At 39.5% G+C, this 26,444-nt stretch overlaps 1 protein-coding gene across 6 annotated transcripts in view; it reads right to left on the bottom strand.

Annotated features, from left to right (window-relative positions):
- The window catches only part of BBS12 (Bardet-Biedl syndrome 12), an 87,597-nt gene that overhangs the window by 51,996 nt on the left and 9,157 nt on the right, over positions 1-26,444 (bottom strand). For 2 of the 6 annotated variants that reach the window (XM_059923540.1, XM_059923539.1), the window contains one exon: positions 18,640-25,865. The exons of 3 other annotated variants lie outside the window; for them this stretch is intronic. In XM_059923540.1, coding sequence (XP_059779523.1) covers positions 23,711-25,855 — 2,145 coding nt within the window. In that variant the 5' untranslated portion in view covers positions 25,856-25,865 and the 3' untranslated portion in view covers positions 18,640-23,710. Of the gene's footprint in view, positions 1-18,639; positions 25,866-26,444 lie in introns of those variants that run through there. One more of the 6 variants, XM_059923541.1, reaches the window with a different exon arrangement.

Genomic DNA, 26,444 nt, shown 5'->3' with positions numbered 1-26,444 from the left:
TTATTCATTAGAGTCCTTACTTTATTTTGATTTCCTGAATTTTTACCTAATGTCCGCTTTCTGTTCCAGGATCCCAGCCAGGACAGCACATTACTTTCAGCTATCATGTCTCCTTATGCTCCTCTGTGCCTATTTCTCAGACTTTCCTTGCTTTGTCATAACCTTGACAGTCCTAAGCAGTGCTGGTCAGACATTTTTTTGAATGTCACACACTAACAAACTTTTACAGATACCTGATTTATTCCTATATTCAATTAATGCACTAGAAAAATTTGACTTACAGCAATATTAAAAGGAAAAAAAATCTTTGGGAGGTGGTTCAAACTCTTAGAATCAACTCTAATAGACTTGAATAATTGGTCTTAGTGTATATAGAGATATAATACAAGATAGAATAAAATTATGACTAGTAGTTAGAATTATTGTCATTTCTAAAGATTGGAACTTAACTTTACAAGTTAATAAGAATTGAAATTATTTACATTCTTCTGGGTTCCAGTCATTGTTACTGTTTTCACATAGCCATAAAGTTAATATTATCTTGAGTTCTGATTTTTAATTTGTCATTATTTATAAACTTGTTTATGTGTTGAAGTAAAATGCATACTTGACATTTTAAAAAGCAGTACAGTACTCATTCCATCATATTAATATATTCATCTAAATACTCCCCATTGTGGAATATTTGGTTTGTCTCCACTTTCTATAATACTACTATTAACACTTGTGTACAAGAACAATTTAAAGTTGAACCAGGGCTTCCCTGGTGGCGCAGTGGTTAAGAATCCGCTTGCCAATGCAGGGGACACGGGTTCGAGCCCTGGCCCACAAAGATCCCACATGCTGCGGAGCAACTAAGCCCGTGCGCCACAGCTGCTGAGCCTGTGCTCTAGAGCCCACGAGCCACAACTACTGAAGCCCGTGCTCCTAGAGCCTGTGCTCTGCAACAAGAGAAGCCACTGCAATGAGAAGCCCATGCACAGCAACGAAGACCCAACGCAGCCAAAGATAAATAAATAAAATAAATTAAAAAATAATAATAAATTAAATTTTAAAAAATAATAAAATAAAGTTGAACCAATTTGCATTTTCTCCAGCAATGTATATAAAAGCATGCTTTCCCACATGCTCACCGACACTGAGTTTTATCTTTTATATATTTTCTACTCTAGTATGCAATGCTGCGTTAAAGCAAACACTGCATTATAGGAGCAAGCTGTGCATTTTCCATGTCTCCTTGTGTAAATTGTTTCTCCATTTTAAAGTGGAATTTAAATGCCAACCCTATAGATGAAATTAGATGGTGAAAATTTTATTTACCAATATGCCTCTTAGGGAGAACTGTCCTTTTGGGACAACGGGCGTTTATAGTCAAGGGTGAATGTAAGAACTCTTCTTGAAACTAGGGATGATTTAATTGATTAAGGAAGAGAGGAGAGTGAGAGAGGAAAAGCAAGAAAGGAGGGAGTAATGAGGAAATAGTGAAAGGTCAGCACTCCACATTCTGAATCCTGCCCTCTCTGTAACTTACTCAGATCTTTAATAAAGTACTTTTAAAAGCCCATAAAGTGCTTAATATGAATGGGTAGATTAGCTGTAGACACTAAGATTAGAGAAGTAAAGGGTGTTAAGAAAGGAAAAACAGAAGCAAAAGGACTGTATGTGTGTGTGCGTGTGCGTGTGCGTGTGGTGTGTTTGGGGAGCACGATAAAATTCTCAGAAGGCCTTTTGATATCAGAGTGACTAGATTTAAGTTAGGGAGACCCCAACTGCTGCCCAGATTATACATATTCAGACATTTAAAATAGTAAGCTTTTAACGGTGTGTCACACTTAGTTCTTCCTAAGTCATTTGAAAATGTTTTTATTCTTGTAGTGCAGAAAAATGTATGTTGTGTTAATACCTTCTTCTGCTTTTTAAAATCCACTAACATCTCCCATCCACAAAAGCGACACATATACTATTCCGGCTTCTTTGGGTTTTATATCTTATACTCTGGTTTCTTGCAGATTTATATTTTATATTCTACTTGTGAACCCATTATTACTAATTTGGCTGCAGTGACAACAGACCTAAGTTAATTCTTTTTCATATCATTGAAAAAAGTTATCTCACTCTATTGTATTACTCCCTGTTTGCAATAAGTTATTATAATGGTTTGAATCAATAGTTGGCCAATTTTTGAAGCTCCAATGTTATACACATCATGTACTAAAGATTTTTGTAATCAATTTTAAAGTCTGTCCTTATCATTATAATCTTTTTAAAAAAATTTATTTTATTTATTCATTTTTGTCTGCGTTGGGGCTTCATTGTTGCGCTCGGGCTTTCTTCAGTTGCGGCGAGCGGGGGCCACTCTTCATTGCGGTGCGTGGGCTTCTCATTGTCGTGGCTTCTCTTGTTGCGGAGCACAGGCTCTAGGTGCACGGGCTTCAGTAGTTGTGGCATGTGGGCTCAGTAGTTGTGGCTCGCAGGCTCTAGAGCACAGGCTCAGTAGTTGTGGCGCACGGGCCTAGTTGCTCCACGGCATGTGGGATCTTCCTGGACCAGGGCTTGTTCCCGTGTCCCCTGCATTGGCAGGCGGATTCCTAACCACTGTGCCACCAGGGAAGCCCTCATTATAATCTTTAAACAAGCAATTTTGGACATTTTTGCTCCCTTTCAAACGAGTTTCACTGTCACTAAAAATCTGTCAGGGATTTAAATTTGTTACAAGGATCATAAAATTTAGAGCTGGAAAGTATAATAGGGATGACCTCATTCAACTCTGTGATTTAAAGCTGAGATAGAGGCTAAGAGAACTTGAATCACCTTCCCTAGTCCCAGCTACTTAACAGCAGAGCTGGGACTCTGACCCAGGTCTGTGCTGACCATCTCAAAACATATAATAATTAAAAAGGAACTGCCTGTTACTTTTACTGGTCCTTTTACTTTAAATCTCCTTTACCTTTACATTTATGCTAACCCACACTAAAATAATCTCATCTTTCTTTCTGTGGACTTTAGACAAGCAGGTCAAAAATTTAAAAGAGCATAAGAATGAAAGTTTGCCACCTACAGGTCAAAAGAAGGAAGAAATGTTTTAGGGTTTTCAGAGTAAAGCTCTGATGCCCCTTACGAAGCAGAAGTGTTTTAGAAGACTTCTTTGAGACAGTAGCTCTCAATATAGCACAGGAAGACTTTTATAAAGGGGATTCTGCCTTCATTCTCATCACTGTTGATGTGACAAGTTTTTACTACACTCTTTTTTCAGTAGTATACGGTAGCAGAAAAGAATGATGGAACACTGAACAGCATGAATCCATAATTAGCCCGGAATGAAAATGGTTCATAGCAACTGAGAACATGGTATTTCTCTTTCTATTGGTATCCCCTCCTCACTGCTAAGAAATATCTGAATGGACAATGAAAACCCTATAATGATGTTGGGACAACTAGATAACCATTTAGAAAAATTTCTTTTAGAGCCATATCATCTACTAAAATAAATTCCAGATGGGTTAAATATTTAAATGTAAAAGATGAATAAGACCTTAAAATTACTAGAAGTCTATATAGGTGATTATAATATAATCTTGGGGTTGGAAAGACCTTTCAAAACCTAACACCAAAGGAAGAAAATCAAAAGAAAACATAGACATTTTACAAACATTAAAAAAAATATAAAGAAAAATCACTGTTCTTTCTTTCACACTAATAATCATAGAAAGGTTAATCAAAATGAGACTGCATTTTCGCTCAAATTAGTGAAACAAAATTTTGGTAATAATATCCAGTGTTGACAATGGCTGTGGAAATGACACTTCCAGAGCCTTTTGGAAGAACAATTTGGCAAAAATATATTAGAAAAGCTAAAATGTCCACCTACCTGTTGATCCAATATCCATCTCTAAGAATTATTCACATGATATAATCATTAAGAGGAAAGGTTCGTCTATAAATACATTTTTATACCCTTGTTAATTATAGCAGCCAAGCTGTAACTGAACTAAATATCTGATTGGATATGGGTTAAATAAATCATAGTAGGTTATTGTGGTGTAATAATATGATGCCATTGAAACTATTTTACTGACCTCTAATGATATTAGGGCTATTTCTTAACATATTACTTGATAGAAGTAGATTATATGGCAGTGTGTTCCATATGATCCCACTTAGAGATTATTAAAAAAAATCTACATCCATACATACAGAAGAGGCCTGGGAAAACCAAACCCCAAATATTAATAATGGCTACCTTCGTGTGTGGAGGGAAAAGAGATCAAGAGTTTCCTCTAAAAATGTTCTTGAAGAATAATGGAAAGAATAATTAATGTGTTAAAATAAATCCCAGGATGGAAGTGTGAATAGGGGAAGAAGAAAAGACAATCCATAGTTAAGATAAAAAGAATGGGGCCTGGCTATGAGGAGAGAAATAAAAGTATTTAGGAAGAATGGAGGTGCCAGAACATGCAACCAAATTGGCGAAGGATAAAGTCAGATGCAAAGTAAGAGAGCCTGTACGACATGATCGAGGTGCTTGGAACAGGTCGCAAGCAGCACAGGCAAATTCGGCTGCCTGCTGCTTTGCACAGGGTGGATTTTGTTCCCCCAGGGGTCAATCTAAAAGAGATAATAAATTCTCTAGTCTAAATAAAGACCTATGCTGTCTAAAAAACTCCATAAAAACACATTGCTAAGTGGTCACAGATGAAAACTCATTTAAAAGTAACAAAGAAACTAGATTTTTTAGAATGGCTCATTGAAAAGTATTTCAAAGTATTTGAGAGTATGTCACTAAAATATATATTTTTTAAGTCTCAATGTTTTTACCTACAGAAGAAGACAGAGCTAACCAAAATTCATCTGATTTTCACCCTTTAGTGGAAATTTGCTCCTAGGTTACTTTCTACTCTTTCAAAACAGACTCATATTCTGCCACATGTTATTTGTATACCCATTAGCTCCTAGAGAAATGGTCTTCAAACTTTTCTCATCATTTGACCCAATATGTGCACATTTACTTATTTATAAATAATACATATATATCCTACTAAACTAATATGATATGTAAATTACATAACATAAAAAAATTAAAATTACAGAAAACAAAAGCAAAAGGAAGTAGAAATTCTACTATATTCCTCTTGCACCCCAATGGACCTTCTCATCTCTGCATCTGCCCCTCTTCAGAGACCACTGGCTGCCATTAGGGTCTCTCTAGTTCCACTGCCAGACTGTACCTCTAAATAGCTGTGTACTTTGGGCAAGACAAGGCCTCTGTGCCTCACTTTATCTGTGAAATGAAGATAATAGTAGAGCCTGTCTCACAGAACTGCTGTGAAGATTAAGTAAGCCAGTGCCTGTAAAGTGTCCCCCATCACACTTGGCATGAAGAAGTGCTCTCTATTGGTAGCTGTGATCTATGATTGACACTTTGCCAGGAGCAATCCTTCTTTAGATGATTGCTGAGTTAAAGTTGATTATATCTGATATTTTAGAATTCCAGCTGTTTCATATAAAATAATGCATGAAGATCTGTCATCTTTCCTTATCCTTCTTTGTCACTGTGCCTTTTTCCTACATTATCCTCCCCAGCCTGGACCTAAGTGCATGACTTTCATATTTTTGCAAAGTTGCAACCGTGTATTCCCCCGGAATGTGTGGGTTCACAGTTTTCTCAGGGAAGATTAGCAATTACTTTGTATTAAAAATACCTCGGTGCTTCCCTGGTGGCGCAGTGGTTGAGAATCCGCCTGCCAATGCAGGGGACATGGGTTCGATCCCTGGTCTGGGAAGATCCCACATGCCATGGAGCAATGAAGCCCGTGCGCCACAACTACTGAGCCTGTGCTCTAGAGCCCGTGAGCCACAACTACTGAGCCCGCGTGCCACAACTACTGAAGCCTGTGTGCCTAGAGCCCGTGCTCCACAACTAGAGAAGCCACCGCAATGAGAAGCCCGCACACCGCAACGAAGAGTAGCCCCCGCTCGCCGCAACTAGAGAAAGCCCGTGTGCAGCAACGAAGACCCAACACAACCAAAAATAAATAAATTAAATAAATAAATTAAAACAAAAAATACTTCTTCATATTCTGTCTAATCTCTTCATATTCTATTTAAGTTATAGTAGTGCTGATCAATCCTGGCTGCACATAATAATCATATGGGGAGCCTTAAAAATCCAGATATCTAGGCTCCAACTCTAGAGCTTCTGATTTAATTTGTCTAAAAGCTCCCCAGGTGATTCTAAAGTACAGCCAGAGATTGAAAACCACTAAACAAGGGGGAAATCATCCCTTTATGTCAGTGTTCTCAATCCTGGTTGTACATTCCAATCACATGGGGAGCCCTTAAAAACACCAGTGCCTGATTCCCCTGAACCTGGAGACATAAAATGATCCAACAAGGTGCCCACCCTCAAGGAGCCTATAGTCAGTCTACTGGGGGAGAGAGATAAATACATAGGTTACTGTAATAGGGTGTGGTACATGGTATTTCTATGAATAGGTTGCTGAGAAAACATAGGAGGGGTGCCTAACCTGGACTGGGGAGGAGGAATATAGTCAAGAAAGATGCTAGGAAAGTCTGAGTTTCTACTTTTCCCTTTGAACCCCAAGAAACAGGGTTTTACTAGATTGGCATTCTAGTAGCTGGCATAGCAGGGATTCATGTACTTTTTTTTTTTTATTAAAGTATGATTGACTTACAATATTATGTTGTTTTCAGGTGTATAACATAGTGATTTTATATTTTTATACATTACAAAATGATCACCACAACGTATTTCTTTTAAAAATTAGTTCAGATTATGTCTATATTCATATTTGTATTTTACCTTAAATTACCTGTCTAGTTCAAATAAATCTCACCTTCTAAAAAACAAAACAAACAAACAAAAAATACCAATGCCTGGCACCCTGACCTCAGATTAGTTAAATATCACTGTGGATGTGGTCAGGCCATTAGTAGTTCTTAAAAGCTCCCCAGTCAATTCTTATAAGAAGCCCAGGTTGAGAACTACTGCTTTATGTAAACAAAATACTAAAGTAAAGAAGGCAGCAACCACAGTGAGAACTTGACAGCATGGTTTGTAACAGATGACACATACATACTTCAAGGGAGGCTGACTGAAGAGTGGTGTGGTCCACAATCATCTGTTGCTAACTCTTGAGTCTCCTTGGGTTCGGCCTGGCTTTGCTGCTTTAGGCCAGCAAACCCATGTGGGAGAGAGTAGCCCTGCTACCCAGGATACCAGTGGCCCACAGGAGTCTAGTTAACTCTTTAACAGGGTACAGCACTACACCAAACCTACTATTATTATTATCTGTCATTATGTTCTTCAACTGTCTGGGTTCTTATCTCCTCCAGCCACCTTGAGAAGTAGAATGCATCTTACCTAGTATACTCCTTTCCTATTGCTCTTATCTCCAAAGTAGGCACACTGACCCTTTTCGTTCATGGGGCATTATTTCTAATTACCAGAAAGAGGGCAAGGAAGGGAGGGGCACAGAGGAGAATCACTAAATTGTAAACCTAGGAAAGGAACAAAAATCTCATAAAATTGTTTTATAACAACATTCCAAATGCTTGACTTACTTTCCTGGGTATATACACACAGTTAATATTTATTGAGTTAGGTTATCATAATGCATATTTAACTTAAGCCTCAAAGCCACTTTAAGAATACCTTTTACAGATAAGGGAAGAGATTAAAATAGGTTAAATGACTTGCCCAAGGTCACACATGGGAGAAAGTCAGAATTTGAACAAAGGTCTCCTAGTTTTCAGTCCAATGCATATTTGATCTCATGGGAAGTGCATCTTAGAAGCTGACAGATACCTTCCTGTCATCATTCTTTTATCATGGAAGGGAGAACCTTTAGTTGGTCTATGGGAGACTATATCCTGTTGCTCCCAGAACCTGGAGATAAGGTGATACTCTAGGGTTTAAACAAGTACCTTGAAGTGGGTGATTGTGGTTATTAGAAGATGTCACTCTAGGGAAGATGGTCCCCAAATCAAAGCAATAAGTTGTCATTTAAAGGGGCCATAGAGTCAGAGATGGAAAAGATGGCAGAGTAGAAGGAACCTGGGCTCACCTCCTCCCATGAGCACACCAAAAATACAACTAACTGCTGAACAACCAGCAAAAAAAAAGACTGGAATCTGCCAAAAAAGATATTCTACCTCCAAGGATATAAAGAAGAAACCATAACAAGACGGTAGGAGGGGCTCAATCATAATATAAACAAAGCCCATAACCACTGGGTGGGCAATCCACAGACTGGAGAATAATTATATTGCAGAAGTTCTCCCACAGGAGTGAGAGTTCTGAGCCCCATGTCAGGCTTCCCAGCCTGGGGGGTCTGGCATCAGGGGGAGGAGTCCCCAAAGCATTTGGCTTTGAAGGCCAGCAGGGCTGGACTGCAGGAGCTCCACAGGACTTGGGGAAGCAGAAACTCCATTTTTGGAGGATGCACACAATGTCTTGCATGTACCGGGACCTAGAGCAAAGGCAGTGACTTCATAGGAGCCTAGGCCAGACCTACCTGCTAGTCTTGGAGGGTGTCCTGGGGAGGCAGGGTGTGGCCGTGGCTCTCCCTGGGGACATGGACACCAGTAGTGGAGATTCTGAGGAGTGTTCATTTACGTGAACTCTCGAGGAGGCAGACGTCTTGCTTGGGTCATCAGCACCAAGCCCTGGCCCCACCCAACAGCCTGTAGGCTCCAGTCCTGGGAGGCCTCAGGCCAAACAACTAACAGGGTGGGAACACAGCCCCACCCATCAGCAGACAGGCTGCCTCAAGACTTCCTGAGCCCACAGCCACCTCTAGACACACCCCTTGACATGGCCCTGACCACCAGAGGGACAAGACCCAGCTCCACCCACCAGGGGGCAGGCACCAGACCCTCCCACTAGGAAGCCTGTACAAGCCTCTAGACCAGCATCACCCACCAGGGGTCTGACACCAGGACAAGAATACTACAATCCAGCAGCCTGTGGAACTGAGTCTGCAAACCCAGACTCAAAGTGAGATGGCATAGGAATATGTTCTAGACAAAGCAACAAGATAAAACCCCAGAAGAACAACTAAGGGAAGTGGAGATAGGCAATCTACCAGAGAAAGACTTCAGAGTAATAATCATAAAGTTGATCCAAGATCTCAGAAAAAGAATGGATGCAGAGTGCAAGATGTTACATGAAATTTTTAACAAAGAATTAGAAAATATAAAGAACAACCAAACAGGGTTGAAGAATACAATAACTGAAATGAAAAATACACCAGAAGGAATCAATAGCAGAATAAATCAGACTGAAGAACGGATAAGTGAGCTGGAAGACAGAGTGGTGAAAATCACTGCCAAGGAACAGAATAAAGAAAAAAGAATGAAAAGAAATGAAGACAGTCTAAGAGACCTCTGGGACAACATTAAGTGCACCAACATTTGCATTATAGGGGTCCCAGAAGAAGAAGAGAGAGAGACAAGGCCTGAGAATATATTTGAAGAGATAATAGCTGAAAACCTCCCTAATAAGGGAAAGGAAAGAGTTACCCAAATGCTGGAAGCACAGAGAGTCCCAGGCAGGATTAATCCAAGGAGGAATACACTGAGGCACATAGTAATCAAATCAACAAAAATTAAGGACAAAGATAAAATATTAAAAGCAACAAGGTAAAAGGAACAAATAATATACAACGAAATCCCCATAAGGTTATCAGCTGATTTTTCAGCAGAAACTCTGCAGGCCAGAAGGCAGTGGCATGATATATTTAAAGTGATGAAAGGAAAAAACCTGCAATCAATAATACTCTACCCAGTAAGGCTCTCATTCAGATTTGACAGAGAAATCAAAAGCTTTACAGGCAAGCAATAGCCAAAAGAATTCTGCACACCAAAGCAGCTTTACAACAAATGCTAAAAGAACTTCTCTAAGCAGAAAAGAAAAGGACACAAATAGAAGAAAGAAAATTATGAAATGAGAAAGCTCACTGGTCAAGGCAAACATACAGTAAAGGTAGGAAATCATCCACACACAAATATGATATCAAAGGCAGTAATAATGAGAGGAAGAGAGCACAAATGCAGGATACTTGAAATGCATTTGAAATTAAGAGATCAGAAACTTAAAACAATCATGTATTTATATAAAGTGCTATATCAAAACCTAATGGTAACCACAAACCAAAAATCTATAATAGATATACACACAAAAAAGAAAAAAGAATCTTAACATAACACTAAAAATAGTTATCAAATCACAATAGAAGAGAACAAAAGAGGATAGGAAGAAAAAAGACCTACAAAAGCAAATCCAAAACAATTAACAAAATGGCAATAGGAACATACATATCGATAATTACCTTAAATGTAAATGGATTAAATGCTCCAACCAAATGACACTGACTGGCTGAATAGATACAAAAAAAGACCTGTATATAGGCTATTTACAAGAGACCCACTTCAGATCTAAAGACATACAGACTGAAAGTGAGGGGATGGAAAAAGGTATTCCATACAAATGGAAATTAAAAGAAAGCTGGAGTAGCAATATTCAAATCAGACAAAATAGACTTTAAAATAAGGACTGTTACAAGCAACAAAGAAGGACACTACATAATGATCAAGGGATCAATCCAAGAAGAAGATATAACAATTGTAAATATATATAGGCACCCAACAAAGGACCACCTCAATATATAAGGCAAATGTTAACAGATATAAAAGGAGAAATTGACAGTAACACAATAATAGTCAGGGACTTTAACACCCCACTTACATCAATGGACAGATCATCCAGAGAAAATCAATAAGGAAAAACAGGCCTTAAATGACACACAAGACCAGATGGACTTAATTGATATTTATATTTATTTATATTGAAAGCAGCAGAATACACATTCTTTTCAAGTACACATGTAACATTCTCCAAGATAGAAGACATGCTGGGACACAAAGCAAGCCTCAGTAAATTAAAAAAAACTAAAATCGTATCAAGCATATCTTCCAACCACAACGTTATGAGATTAGAAATCAACTACAAGAAAAAAAGTGCAAAAACTACAAACATGTGGAGGCTAAACAATATGCTGCTAAACAACCAATGGATCACTTAAGAAATCAAAGAGGAAATCAAAAAATAGAGACAATGAAAATGAAAACACAATGATGTAAAAGCTTGGTATGCAGCAAGAGCAGTTCTAAGAGGGAAGTTTATAGTGATACGAGCTTACCTCAGGAAACAAGAAAAATCTCAAATAAACAACCTAACCTTACACCTAAAGCAATGAGAAAAAGAAGAACAAACAAAACCCAAAGGTAGCAGAAGGAAATAAATCATAAAGATCAGAGCAGAAATAACTGAAATAGACATGATGAAAACAATAGAAAAGATCAATGAAATTAAAAGCTGGTTCTTTGAAAAGATAAACAAAATTGATAAACCTTTAGCCAGACTCATCAAGAAAAAAAGGAGAGGGTTCAAATCAATAAATCAGAAATGAAAAAGGAGAAGTTACAACTGACACCACAGAAATACAAAGGACCATAAGAGACTACTACAGGCAACTATATGCCAATAAAATGGACAACCTAGAAGAAATGGACAAATTCTTAGAAAGATACAATCTCCCAAGACTGAACCCAGAAGAAAGAGAAAATATGAACAGACCAATTACAAGTACTGAAATTGAAACTGAGATTAAAAAACTCCCAACAGGGGCTTCCCTGCTGGCGCAGTGGTTGAGAATCTGCCTGCCAATGCAGGGGACATGGGTTCGAGCCCTGGTCTGGGAAGATCCCACATGCTGCGGAGCAACTGGGCCCATGAGCCACAACTACTGAGCCTGTGCGTCTGGAGCCTGTGCTCCGCAACAAGAGAGGCCGCAATAGTGAGAGGCCCGCGCACCGCAATGAAGAGTGGCCCCCGCTTGCCACAACTAGAGAAAGCCCTCGCACAGAAACGAAGACCCAACACAGCTAAATAAATAAATAAATAAATAAATAAAAATTTAAAAAAGGAAAAAAAACTCCCAACAAACAAAAGCCCAGGATCAGATGGTTTCACAGGCAAATTCTTCCAAACATTTAGAGTTAAAACCTATCCTTCTCAAACTATTTCAAAAAATTGCAGAGGAAGGAACACTCCCAAACTCATTCTATGAAGCCACAATTACCCTGATACCAAAACCAGACAAAGATACCACAAAAAAAGAAAATTACAGGCCAATAACACTGGTGAACATAGACGCAAAAATCCTCAACAAAATACTAGCAAACAGAATCCAACATGGATCATACACCATGGTCAAGTGGGATTTATCCCAGGGATGCAAGGATTCTTCAATACACGCAAATCAATCAGTGTGATACACCATATTAACAAATTGAAGAAGAAAAACCATAGGATCATCTCAATAGATGCAGAAAAAACTCTTGATAGAATTCAACATTCATTTATGATAAAAACTCTCCAGAAAGTGGGCACAGAGGGAACCTACCTCAACATAATAAAGGCCATATGTGACAAACTCACAGCTAATATCATACCCAACGGTGAAAAGCTGAAGGCATTTCCTCTAAGATCAATAACAAGACAAGAATGTCCACTCTCGCCCCTTTTATTCAACATAGTTTTGGAAGTCCTAGCCACAGCAATCAGAGAAGAAAAGGATTTAAAAGGGATTCAAATTGGAGAAGAAGTATAATCGTCACTGTTTGCAGATGACATGATACTATACACAGAGAATACTAAAGACGCTACCAGAAAACTACTAGAGCCCATCAGTGAATTTGGTAAAGTTGCAGGATACAAAATTAATACACAGAAATCTGTTGCATTCCTATGCACTAAGAATGAAAGATCAGAAAGAAAAATTAAGGAAACAGTCCTTTACCATCATATCAAAAAGAATAAAATACCTAGCAATAAACCTGCCTAAGGAGACAAAAGACCTGGACTCTGAAAACTATAAGACACGGATGAAAGAAATCAAAGACGACACAAACAGATGGAAAGATATACCATGTTCTTAGATTGGAAGAATCAATATTGTCAAAATGACTATACTACGCAAAGCAATCTACAGATTCAGTGCAATCCCTATCAAATTACCAATGGCATTTTTTACAGAACTAGAACAAAAATTTTTTAAATTTGTATGGAAGGACAAAAGATCCCGAATAGCCAAAGCAATCTTGAGAAAGAAAAATGGAGCTGAAGGAATCAGGCTCCCTGACCTCAGACTATACTACAAAGCTACAGTAATCAAAACAGTATGGTACTGGCACAAAAATAGAAATATAGATCAATGGAACAGGATAAAAAGTCCAGAAATAAACCCACACACCTATGGTCAATTAATCTATGACAAAGGAGGCAAGAGTATAAAATAGAGAAAAGACAGTCTCTTCAATAAGTGGTGCTGTGAAAACTGGACAGCTACGTGTAAAAGAATGAAATTAGAACATTCTCTAACACCATACACAAAAATAAACTCAAAATGGATTAAAGACCTAAATGTAAGACCGGATACTATAAATCTCCTACAGGAAAACATAGGCAGGACACTCTTTGACATAAAATGCAGCAATATCTTTTTGGATCCATCTCCTAGAGTAATGGAAATAAAAACAAAGATAAACGAATGGAATCTAATTAAACTTACAAGCTTTTGCACAAGAAAGGGAACCATAAACAAGATGAAAAGACAACCTACAGAATGGGAGAAAATATTTACAAATGATGCAACTGACAAGGGATTAATCTCCAAAATATGCAAACAGTTCATACAGCTCAATATCAAAAAACAAACGAACAATAAAACAACCCAATCAAAAAAGGGGCAGAAGATCTAAACAGACATTTCTCCAAAGAAGACATACAGAAGGCCAAAAGGCACATGAAAAAAATGCTCAACATCACTAATTATTAGAGCAATGCAAATCAAAACTACAATGAGGTATCACCTTACACCAGTCAGAAAGGCCATCATCAAAAAGTCTACAAATAATAAATGCTAGAGAGGGTGTAGAGAAAAGGGAACCCTCTTGCACTGTTGGTGGGAATGTAAATTGATACAGCCACTATGGAGAACAGTATGGTGGTTCCTTAAAAAACTAAAAATAGAGCTACCATATGATCCTGCAATCCTACTCCTTGTCATATATCTGGAGAAAACCATAATTTGAAAAGATACATGCACCCCAATGTTCATTGCAGCTCTATTTACAATAGCCAGGACATGGAAGCAACCTAAATGTCCATCGACAGAGGAATGGATAAAGAAGATATGATATATATATATATATATATATATATATATATATATATATATACACACACACACACACACACACACACACACACACACACCATGGAATACTACTCAGCTATAAAAAAGAATGAAATAATGCCATTTGCAGCAACATGGATGGATGTAGAGATTATCATACTAAGTGAAGTCAGACAGTAAAGACAAATATCATATGATATCACTTATATGTGGAATCTAAACAAATGATACAAATGAACTTATTTACAAAACAGAAACAGACTCACAGACATAGAAAACAAACTTGTGGTTACCAAAGGGGGAAGGTGGGCAGGGAGGGATAAATTATGAATTTGTAACATATACACACTACTATATATAAAATAGATGAACAAGGACCTACTATATAGCACAGGGAACTATACTCAATATTTTGTAATAACCTATGAAAGAATCTGAATCACTTTTCCATACATCTGAAACTAACACAACATTTTAAATCACCTATACTTCAATAAAAAATAATTTAAAAAAATAAAAAAACAAACAAAAAAAACCCCAAAGGGGCCACAGAGTGATGCTTCCAGAGGGCAAGTCCAAAATATAATTGAGTAAAAAAAAAGCAGTGTCTAATTATTTTATCTTAACATCTGAATAAAGGGTTTGATAACAGAAGTGAGCAAAGAGCTCACCTTCCTGGTTAGTGGTGGGTTCCCACCATCGTTCCTGAAGAGAGGGTATCTGGCTAGTGCTGTATCAGAGGAGACCCTTGGCTTGGATTCTAGCCTCAACAAGCGATCTTCCTAGCTTCCCAGAGACTTTCACACACAGGAGAAAAAAATTCTTGGCTCAGTTCATATGAGTATTCTGTTTTTTCTAGTAGTAATGTTATAAATATAAATATGAAATTAGCATCTCAGTTTCCACAATTGTCTGTGAGTTTGGTTAGTGAGTTGATTACACTGATGATGATTACCTCCTGTTAGCCTGACAAAAGTCTGTGGGCCTGTGAACCTAGCATCATGGAAACCCTGCCGTTGGGTGACTGCAAGGCACGGCCACCCTGAGAGACCCTGGACTCCTTTGATCCACCATTGCTTTCCCCTCACTAAATAGAGACTTTTAGAGTAGACCAATGGCATGAACTAGGGAGCTAAGAACTGCCCCTAAACTTAAATGAGTGATTAAAGGCTTTGAAAGTTTCCAGAGGGTGACTCTAATGTTAGATTGGTCCCTGCTTTACATAGAAAAGTCATCCTTTGTAAAGTTTGGCCATTTAAATCATCATCTTAAAAGAAAAATGGTACAATGCAGATTTCTGATATGGAAATTTAGAAGAACTTGTGAGAGGAGATTGCTCTACTGGGTTCCTGGGAATGAAATTTATATCCTGTACTGTGCTTTCTGTGGAGTCTATTGGCTCCTGTATTACTTGTACAGTTGGCCCTTGAACAACACGGGTTTGAACTGTGCAAGTCCACTTACACACGAATTTTTTTTTTCAATAAATACATACTACACTACTACACGATCTGAGGTTGGCTGAATCCTCAGATGTGGAACCTTGGATACAGAGGGCTGATTGCAGACTTATACTCAGATTTCTGACTGTGACGGTTGGGGATCAGTGCCCCTAACACCCATGTTGCTCCAGAGTCAACTGTAATTTAGTCCAATTCCTTTCTGAGTTGTGTCAGTTGTCATTTCATAACCTGTTGTTAGCCATCTAATTTCTGAGATCGTCATTCCTACTTAGTGCTGTTTTTTCAAAAACTTCAAACTAAATGATTTCTTTTAACTCAGAAATATTACTTTTCATCTGCTTTCTAGCTACATTTTTTTTTTTCTGGTGAGCTCTCATTGTCTGTTCAAATGTTATTTAATCCATTTTAATCTTTTGCCTTATACTGAGGTCATTTGAGGTTAAATGGCATTTCTTTTTTCCCCCATGTTCAAATGACATGGAGTTTTGTGAATCCCATCTCAGGAGGAGATTCTTGTGGAGGAGATGGGGATAGGCTGGGGCCAGTTACTCAGTTTCATGGCTCATGGTCTCTCTTCTGTTATAAGTGAAGGACTGAAAATATAGCCTTTCTCTGTAGTCCTTCTCTGTGTGTCAAAGCTAAGTCTGGTTGGAAAGATTTTCTACCTCCAGCTCTGTGTTTCCAAGAGGTCTATGGACCTTGCCTTCAAGGTTACATTTATCTTCAGATCTCTTATTCCTCCAAGTTTCCCGGCCACCCATCCTAATACAAAATGACATTGTTTCACCATTCCCAATGTAGCTCTTCTCTCTCCCTTATTCCACGTGTTCCTGCCCTGCTTTATTTTACTTGCTTCCAACATTTTTTTCCCCTCAGGGTGTGACTCAGTTCTCCTGGAAGGAAGTATTGAAACCGAGTCCCCCTAAAACCGAGTTCCCTTACTGAGTTTATGATTAATCTCTCTATCCAAAACTTTATTCCCGTTCTTGTCCCCTCTGATCTCAATCCTGTGCTAACTGAACTAATCAACCAGAGTCAGATGACTAAGATTGCTGCTGTTGATAACATCATTAATGTACTAAAATTGCTGTTGTTAACATCATTAATGTACCAAAATCGCTATTATAGATACCATCAATAACGTACAAACTCAGCTTGTTTCTACAGGGTAAGATGAGTTAACAGACCCCCCAAGCCATGGACCACTTGGCCACAGAATTGTAAACCAGAGACATCCTGACTCCCAAAACTATAATTAAGAAATGTCACAAGATGATAATTAATCCCAAACTCTTTGTTCTTCCCCTTTTAAAACTCCTAACTCAAAGACCAAGTTGGAGTGGATCTGGGGCTTGCCTCCCACTGCCTTGCTTGGTGCCCTGCAATAAATCCTTACTTCGTTGAAAATTCTGGCTGCCAGAGTCTGGCTTTCTGTACTGAGGGCACACGAGCCCTTTGCTTGGTTACAGCATGTGCTGAGTATTTCTGATATTCTTCAGAGCTTAGATCACCACAGCACTAGTCAGTTCTCCTACATCCGCTATGTAAAAAAATAATAATAGTAATACAGAAACCTCAATTAAATAGAGCTGGGAGACGAGAACGGGAGCTCTCATGCCCTGGGACAATAGCAGAGCCCAACAGGAAGAAGACAGACTTCATCTTCTTTGCTGGCAAGGACTCAGCCAATGAAAAGCCATGGACTCTGTTTTGCTGTAACCCTTCCAATTTCCTTTTCCTTCCTATGAAAGTGTTCTCCTTCACTTGCCACATGGGGACTTGCATGTGGCTCGCCATGGTTGCAGACCCTGAATTGCAATTCTCTGCTGATCCTGAATAAACTCATCTTTGCAGGAGAAATATCTGGTAGTCTGTTTATTTCAGGCAACAACATAGACACGTAGAGCTGGGGTTGTTTTGTTTGTTGTTGTTTTGCACTCACCCAGAATGTGACGCCCGTGGGTTAGTTCTCAAACCTGCTTACACTGTTTTTTCTATTCATATTTCCTTTCCTTTTGGAAGTACTTGTGAGCAGTTTTGGGGACTGTAGCTCACAGTGACCTGTCAGTAACCCCTTCGCTCTTGCTGCTTCCCAATTCCTTTCTGCTGATCTTGCATCTGTCCAGCCTCTGGGTGGGCAGGCACACCTGCCTATAATCTGGAATACATTTCCTACAATTCCATTACTGGAATTTTTTTAAAGATTATTTTTTGAAGAACTAATTAACCCCTGGTCAAGGAGGAGTTATTTATCTTTGGGAAAATGGGCTATAATGCAGAGGTAAGTTAACTGCAAACCTCTTTGTAGTCTGTAATATTCAAGAGGCAGGTTGGTCTCACAAAGATATCAACACTGCACTGGTCTTTTAAGAAATGTCTATACCTGCTTATAGATAGGGTTTCTTGAAAACCCCACTTACTTAGATGAATCAAGGTTTTTCAAGGAACTGTCCTCAGTTTGCAAGGACAGAAAAATTCCTTGAGTAATTAAAATTTAAAGGTATTTCTTATAAGAATTAGAAAAACAGCTGATAAACCACATGAGAGTACAAAGTTTTTCTTAAATCTGGGAACAAAACAAACTTACAAAATCTATATTAGAGTGAGACTTCTAGTTTCAAAGGAAAGTATTTATTACAAGATCTACTCAGTACTTAATAGTATGAATACATGCAAATACGAACTTCATAAAAAGTAATCTAAATGAGCTGAACATCTATGTTAATATTAGTGGCACTCATAATCTTCGTACTATTTTAACAAAAACTATGTGTTAATAGTATACAGAGGGAGAATAATATGTCGCTATCTACTCAAGTAAAATAATATCCTTTATTTTTAAAAACAGTTCAATACTCAACATTGTTATTATTCTGTGAACAAAGACGGTATGTATAACTGGAATGATTATCTGTGCAAAGTTCTCACGTTATCACATTGTAAGACAAGCACCAAACCAAAAACGATATTCTTTTACCCAAGCACGAGCATAATCAAATTATATTTTCCGATACATTTAAATTAGCCCTGTAAATAAAACAGGCATTCTCTTTTGTTTTGTTGTTACCTTATAGAAAAAAAAAAGCTTCATATCACAATTAATGCTTAGAAATATAGACTTTGGAGCCAGATAAAACCCTAGTTCAAATTCCAGCTCTACTACCTATTATCTGTGAGAACTTGGGCAAGTTTCTTAACCTCACTAAGCTAATATCCTCAACCATAAAATGGAGAAAATAGATGTTGCAAAGATTGAGACTACATACGAGTTATGGGCTGAATTGTGTTCCTCCGCCAATTCATACCCTGAGGTCCCAAACCCCAGTACCTCAAAATGTGACTGTATTTGGAGATAGGGTCCTGAAAGAGGTAATTAAGTTAAAATGTGGTCACTAGGGTGGGCCTTAATCCAATATGACTGGTGTCCTTACAAGAAGAGGAAATTTGGACAAAGATAGGTACAGAGGGAAGATGTTATGAAGACGCGGGGAAAAGACAGCCATCTACAAGTCAAGGAGAGAGGCCACAGAAGAAACCAGCCCTGCCCACACCTTGATCTCAGACTTCTAACCTCCAGAATTGTGAGAAAATTAACTTCTGTTGTTTAAGCCACCTAGTATGTGGTACTTTGTCGAGGCGACCCTAGCAAAGTAATGCAATACACAAAGAGTTTAGAATGGTGCCTGGAACATGATAGGTAATCAGTAACTTAATTAATACTATTATTTTCTCAGAGCTCTTCTAATATTCATTTCCAAAAACTACACACATAAATTCAGGCCTTATAATGTTCAATTTATGGCGAAGTAGCAAAAGAGACTTTGTTGGGATAGGCATTCTGCCATGGGCTCTGAGCATCCCTGCATGTCCTTGCTGGGCATTGAGTTCTCTTTTTCCAGGCCATTTCTCAAGTCTGTGTTTGCAGTGAGCAACCTTGAATGATGACGTAATATCTTTCTGCAGACTAAGAATGGGCTTACTTGTGCTTACTATAAAAGTTGTGAATCGCCTGAGCTCAGTGTTCCTCTACTGTAACACAAACTACCACGTGTGTAGGCATTCATCATGGGCTCCTGTCACCCCTGAGGGACCTGAGAGCACAGGGGACTAATATAAATTAACATGAAGCTCTGGTTACTTTTATAAAGTCCTTTGTCTCTGACCCAGGAGTCTCGAGTCTTCTGCCAGTGTCGCATGAAATTTTAATAGGCCAACTTGTTAGCTTGTAAACAGAGCAAAATCCCAGACTCTGCATAGTTCTTGCCAGTTTTAACTTGAGAGAGCTATGGTTCTCTGGAAAAGATGAGCCCCAGTGGGTGGGGTTAAGAGATATGATTCCATGGGTTCCATAGTGAATGCTTTCACTCAAGTAGTGGGTAAGGGGGAGGGGATTATGGGCTGCCTACTGTCTACCTGTTAATGAACGTTTGGAGACTAAGTATGAGAGAGAGGTCATACAACTAAATGGTGTCTTGGCTGTTGCCCACTCACGTTGGGTGGGAGAAGGAAGAACGTGAACATGGCAACAAGGCAGCGTGCCCCATGGCACAACCTGAGAAGAAACCGGCTGCCGCCACGAAGTCAAGGGGTCCCCAGAGCTGAAAGAAATGCTGTCAGCAAGGAAGAAATACAACTTTTTTATGTGGGATCTTAGTTCCTCGACCAGGGGTCAAACCCGTACCCCTTCCGCTGGGAGCACATAGTCTTAACCACTGGACCATCAGTGGCTGAAGAAATACAACTTTGAGTAGACCAAAAATACAAGTTTGTTGAGCACAAGTTGGGCAGCTGATCAAAACCAAAAGTAAACACAGAGTGTGTTTCCTGGCACGGAGCCGTTCTCTCCCCCTACACTTAACACCTCCGGCACCCTCCACCCTGAAGTCATCTGCTGTACGGAGAAAGCCAAGTGTAACGGGGGGACTCTGGGGAAGAAAGTGACTCAAACTTTTATAGCTCTGTTAGATACATGTGCCCAAGGGACCATGCTACCCAGTCCCTGAGGGAAGTGGCTACTGGGTACAGGGTGGCCCAAGGTACCCAGGACTGCAGGGCACTGGGGAGATGCAGTGGCCAGCGGAGGACAAAGAGAAGATCCCTGGAGCCTGGGTGCTCTCCAGATACTAGGAACAGCACGGGGAGAAGCTGCCACCAACACTGAAATGTAGAGTCAAAAAAACAACCCCCAAAACAAAACCTCCCTGCCTGCCACCTTCACTCTCTGCTCCTTCCTGAGCTACCCGTCAGGGAGATAACACCAACACTTGGTGACTGTTAAAGCCCCTAATGTGAAAGTGTTAAACTTCTTGGTCCATGTTTCCATAGGGGGAAAAAGTGACTAAAGGTAACTGATAGGATTGGAGCAAATCTTGCAGTAAAGGAAAAAAGTGACCCTGTGGGTGGGTCCCAATGGCCCAATTCAATGTACTATTATCATGAAAATACATAATTGGCATCGAGGTGTTATGTGCTTAAACTTAAATGCTCATAAAGTGCCAGAGGAGGTTCTCCATTCGGGGTATTGCTACAAGTAGAGAAATGAGACAAGCTTCCTGCCAGCGACCACCATGCCCTAACCCATCCTAACCCATCGACAGGCTGCCATTGAGTGTGCGTGCCTCTGTGCTCTGATGCCTCAGATGTTCACTATACAGGTGATATATAGATGTTCTGTGGTTGACAAGTTAGAAGCCTGTCTCAATGGCCCTGACTGTGGCGTTATCTACCTCTACCAGTAGGAGTGACCGATAAACCTGAACAAAATTCAGAACACTGTTTGTCAAGTAAAGTTCCTTGATACCATTTGGAGAGATTCATAGCACTCATCCCTCTGGGAATCAAACAAGCAGATGTTATATCTCCTTGACCACCACAAGCCACCACCACAAAGGAGGCTCAACTCCTTGTTAAGCCTCTTATTTGGTACAGAAGGCAGGACATGATGCCATCAATGGCAGCTCCCAGTTAAGAACACTTACAAGCACAGGAACCAGGACAACCTTGTTTCAATCTGACTGATCATATGCTTCTCTTAATGCCTGAGTGACCGTGGATTTTGCCATGCATGGCAACTGAGGCTGAAACTACTGGTAGCACTACCCATGTGACTTAATCAAATTTATATAATGGTGATTCAATTCAGGTTTAACAAGAAATCCTGATATACAGTGATCTGGGCCTATTGGGATTATGTGCTTGTATGTGGGGAAAATGGGCCACAAAGGTATCTCCACTAGCAATGGGAGTTGCCTTTTGGCCCATCTATTGCCTCCTGTAATTTTTGGCAATGACACCAAAGACAGGTAAGACAGTCAAAGCTCCCTTGCGTGGTTCATAATGGATAACAATTGGTCTTAGACTACATTCTGGCTAATAAAAAGACCTACTGGCCCTCCCTTGGAACTTACATTTGACTAAATTCAAGACCCTTGGGAACATGAGTGAGGTCAGTACTGCAGCCTGGCTTCACCCTGCTGCTCAGAGTCTGCTTTAGTAGCCTTAATTTAGTTGGTATATGAGAACAATAGAATAGATTTGGTATTGACTAAGCAACCTGTTTGCCAGATTAATCAGAGTAGCCGACAGAGTGGCATACTCACATGAAAACTCAAGTCTGGCCAAGAACGTATCAGGTTGAAGAGTGAATTTTTGGAGGAGGCTATCCACTATGGCTCTGAGTGACACTGCGTACTTTCTCAGGATGCCAGGCCTATCTTTACCCAGTCCATGTCTCAGGCTTGTGTTTACACTGAGCAGCCTTGAGGCATGAGGTAACAACTGCCCTTGGACAAAGAACAGGATTGTTTCTGCTTCCTATAAAAGCAGTGGCTACCCCAAGTGTTCCTCTTCCATAACACAACACACTGCATGTGCAGGCTGCCATCAGTGGCCCTCTGTGTTGCTTTCGTGGGACTTAGAGAACTGGGGAACTGATGCAAGCCAACCTGAAGCTCTGGCTACTGCTTTTCCTGTGAATAATAAAAGCCCTTTGCCTCTGATCCAAGCATCTTGTGTATTCTGTAGCATCCCATGAAACAGCAGCAGGCTAACCTGTTAAATTATAAGTAGGGTAGGGTGAACAGCAATCCCACTACTGGGCATATACCCTGAGAAAACCATAATTCCAAAAGAGTCATGTACCGCAATGTTCATTGCAGCTCTATTTACTGTAGCCAGGACATGGAAGCAACCTAAGTGTCCATCGACAGATGAATGGATAAAGAAGATGTGGCAGATATATACAATGGAATATTACTCAGCCATTAAAAGAAACAAAATTGAGTTATTTGTAGTGAGGTGGATGGACCTAGAGTCTGTCATATAGAGTGAAGTAAGTCAGAAAGAGAAAAACAAATACCATATGCTAACACATATATATGCAATCTAAAAAAAAAAAAAGGTTCTAATGAACCTAGATGCAGGACAGGAATAAAGACACAAAGGTAGAGAATGGACTTGAGGACACAGGGAGGGGAAGGGTAAGCTGGGACGAAGTGAGAGAGTAGCACTGACATATATACACTACCAAATGTAAAACAGATAGCTAGTGGGAAGCAGCTGCATAGCACAGGGAGATCAGCTCGGTGCTCTGTGACCACCTAAAGGGGTGGGATAGAGAGGGTGGGAGGGAGACGCAAGTGGGAGGGGATATGGGGACATATGTATACGTATAACTGGTTCACTTTCTTATACAGCAGAAACTAACATAACAATGTAAAGCAATTATACTCCAATAAAATGTTAAAAAAAAGAGACATGTCCAGCTACAGAATAGAATAAAAATATAGAAATAGAAAAAAAGTTGTTAAGTAGGGTGAAATCTCCGACTCTGTACAGTTATTGACACACATCAATCATTTTCTCTTGGTAAAAGCTGGTATTTTAGAAACTGTGACTTGGCTATTAGAAAATTTATTATTAGCACGACATATTACCAAAGATTATTTTCCAAAGACTTAGCCAGTAACACTACAAAAATGAAATGCCCTCTGATTCCTGCGAATTTATCTGCGTGTGTCCAAGTCCAGTGATAATTTCACTGTCTGTCTGAAGAACTAACAGTACTAAATCCAAAGCTCGGCGCCATGCCTCAATCTTTGGTGTAACAATGTCATAAACTCTTGGAATCTGTTCCAGTTTATCTGAAATGTCTGAATTTAAAATCCCACTATTTAGTTTACTATATTCATTCAAGACGTAAGATGAAGGAGAGACAGAGTCTGCAGCATTTTGTAGATGATGCTGAATGAATGTGCCGGCTTCAAATTCTGATGAGTAACTGGCAGTGTTATACAGGAGAGTTGCAAGGTATCTGTGCCATCCATTTGCCAGGCATTTAAGCACAGTCGGTCTGTACTGTGTCACAGATGAGGCCAGCCAAGAGGAAGTATTATGAAGCCATCCTGAACAGCCTTGGTTTCCTTTATTCACAGACTGCTCTGCAAGAATCTGAAGATGGCTAAGACACAAAAATTCAACTGCGCCACCTCCAAGGAAGACCTTTTGCTCTTTTAGAGCATGATACAGACGATAGGCACAAGTCCAGAAAGTATCTTCTTTGGTTTGCATCTGGGCAGTGACTGGACTAGTCAGCACTACTGTCACCAAATTAATTCCTTCTGTTTTTAACACGATTGCCATTCTGTTGATCCGATCTACAGCATCAAAGGGAATGTTTCTCCAGATGGTCACACAGACACCATTGCCCACACAGTTTTCATTTACTTGTGTAATGTAGGCCACCTGCACTGCTCCTGAAGCCTCTGCAAAAGCCTGCATTACATTGCCATTCACTGATCCAATTACCAACCTCTTGTTGTCTGTGCATTTTTCAATTAAGTGTTCAGACACATTTCCTTGTGCTAGGACAAGGTTCACATTGAACTTGATTAATACCTGTAACACATGATCTGTCCACAGTTCTTCTGAGCCATCTTGTTGAAGCTTCAAGCTTTCTGATACTGTTTTAACACTTGCAGACTTATTAAATCCCAGGTGGCGATAATTCTCTGTGAGATCACCTTCAACAAGAACTACCCGGATAGGCTGATTCTGCAATTCCTTGATCAGAGTAGTACTAGGTATTGATACAACAGTGATATATCCTGGACAGACACAAGAAAAAGTTTCAGGTAAACCCGGTAAGCAGCAAGTGAAGATTCTTGAAATGTCAAAAAGAAATGGCATTGTACAGCTGCCTTGTTGCATACCTGCGTTCTGATATTGTAGCCGTACTGCTTCGTCTACTAACTTCATGCTGCTGTGACCTCCGTGACTCAAACCTACCTCCAACTCCACCAAATCATCACATCTATAAGTCTTGGGCGTAGCTGCACTAAGTTGTTCTAGAAATACATCTGGTTTGCTTATCCATTGATTATTACCTGTCCTACTAAAATGTCTACTGTGGGTTAGTACTGACTTTCTGCAGCGGGTGTCTGCAAGTGGACTGTTTTTCAGAGTTTGAGGAGTTTGTGATGTGTTTTCATCTGCTTCAACCTTAGCCTGAGACCTAAAGAGTTGAGGCGATTTAACAGGTCTCCCAAAAAGACTGTAAATGGCCAATGACTGAGAGGCAACATCTTTGAGATCACGCTCTTTCTGTATCAAACCAGTACCTGAAGGGATTTGGAGAAAAGGGTATACGCTGACACTAAATGTTTCAGGTCCAGAAAATGTCTTTGTGTTAACCATATGGTCAAATACATTGTGGATAGGTACTTGAAGGGAAACTACCTCTTCAATGCATGAATTCAAGCCTTCTGACATTACAGACACTATTAATGAAATGGGGACGCCCAAATGAAGACACTCTTCAGCAGCACTGCTCCATGCACCAACAAGAAACAAAAGAGTACTGGTTCCAGTTCTGTATGTGTTATTTTGTGCTTGAACTGCTTCATTGAGAAGTTGTCCCACTGCACTGGTTAAATCCAAACTTTCAAGAAGCCTTACTGTTGAACTGATTAACACACTTCCATGACACTCTTCATCTATAATAAATTTGGATGATTTTACTGGGCCTAGGAAAGTTCTTCCTGTTTCTGCAAACGATGAAAGCTGTTGAAGTCCCATGTGCCTTCTTTTGTTTATGACCCTGCAAGCCATCACCATGAATCATCATCTGCAAATAAAATTAAAACTGGGAACTTTATTCAGTGCAATTCATGGTTATAAAAGATGCTTATAAAAGAAAAGTAAGATACAGTCCCTGCCTTCGAGGAGTTTCTGATATATGTAGTTTCCATTAAATATGGTCAGTGCAATGATACAGCATTATAATGATATTAATGATAAGGGTATGGGTATGTGGAGGAGGAACACTTCATCCAACAGGGGAAGTGGATCATGCAAGCAACAGGCAATATTTCCAGAAGAACACAATGTTCGAAATGAGTCTTGAAGAATAATTTGAAAAAATAATTAGCAAGTTGAAGGAGGTAGTAGTAAATGCACATATATGTGACAAAAACACAGTGTACAAGTAATTTAGTTTCACGGGAATATAAAGCAAGTAGTGGGGAATAGTAGGACATGAAGTGTTAGAAGAGGAAAGGGGCTGGATCATGAAGGGCAGTACGCACCACATCAAACCTGACCCTACTTATAACGGGAAACATGGAAGTGCCTTAAGGGGGGGGAGATGAAGAAACAGCTTGATGTAGTGTCTGAAAGCATGTACTCTGAATCTAGAAGTCTGGGT

This window comes from Balaenoptera ricei, chromosome 5 (genome assembly GCF_028023285.1).
Source record: "Balaenoptera ricei isolate mBalRic1 chromosome 5, mBalRic1.hap2, whole genome shotgun sequence".
NCBI classification, from domain to species: Eukaryota; Metazoa; Chordata; class Mammalia; order Artiodactyla; family Balaenopteridae; genus Balaenoptera; species Balaenoptera ricei.
Note: the sequence above shows the minus strand (reverse complement) of the source record. Positions and strands in the feature narration are given on the sequence as shown.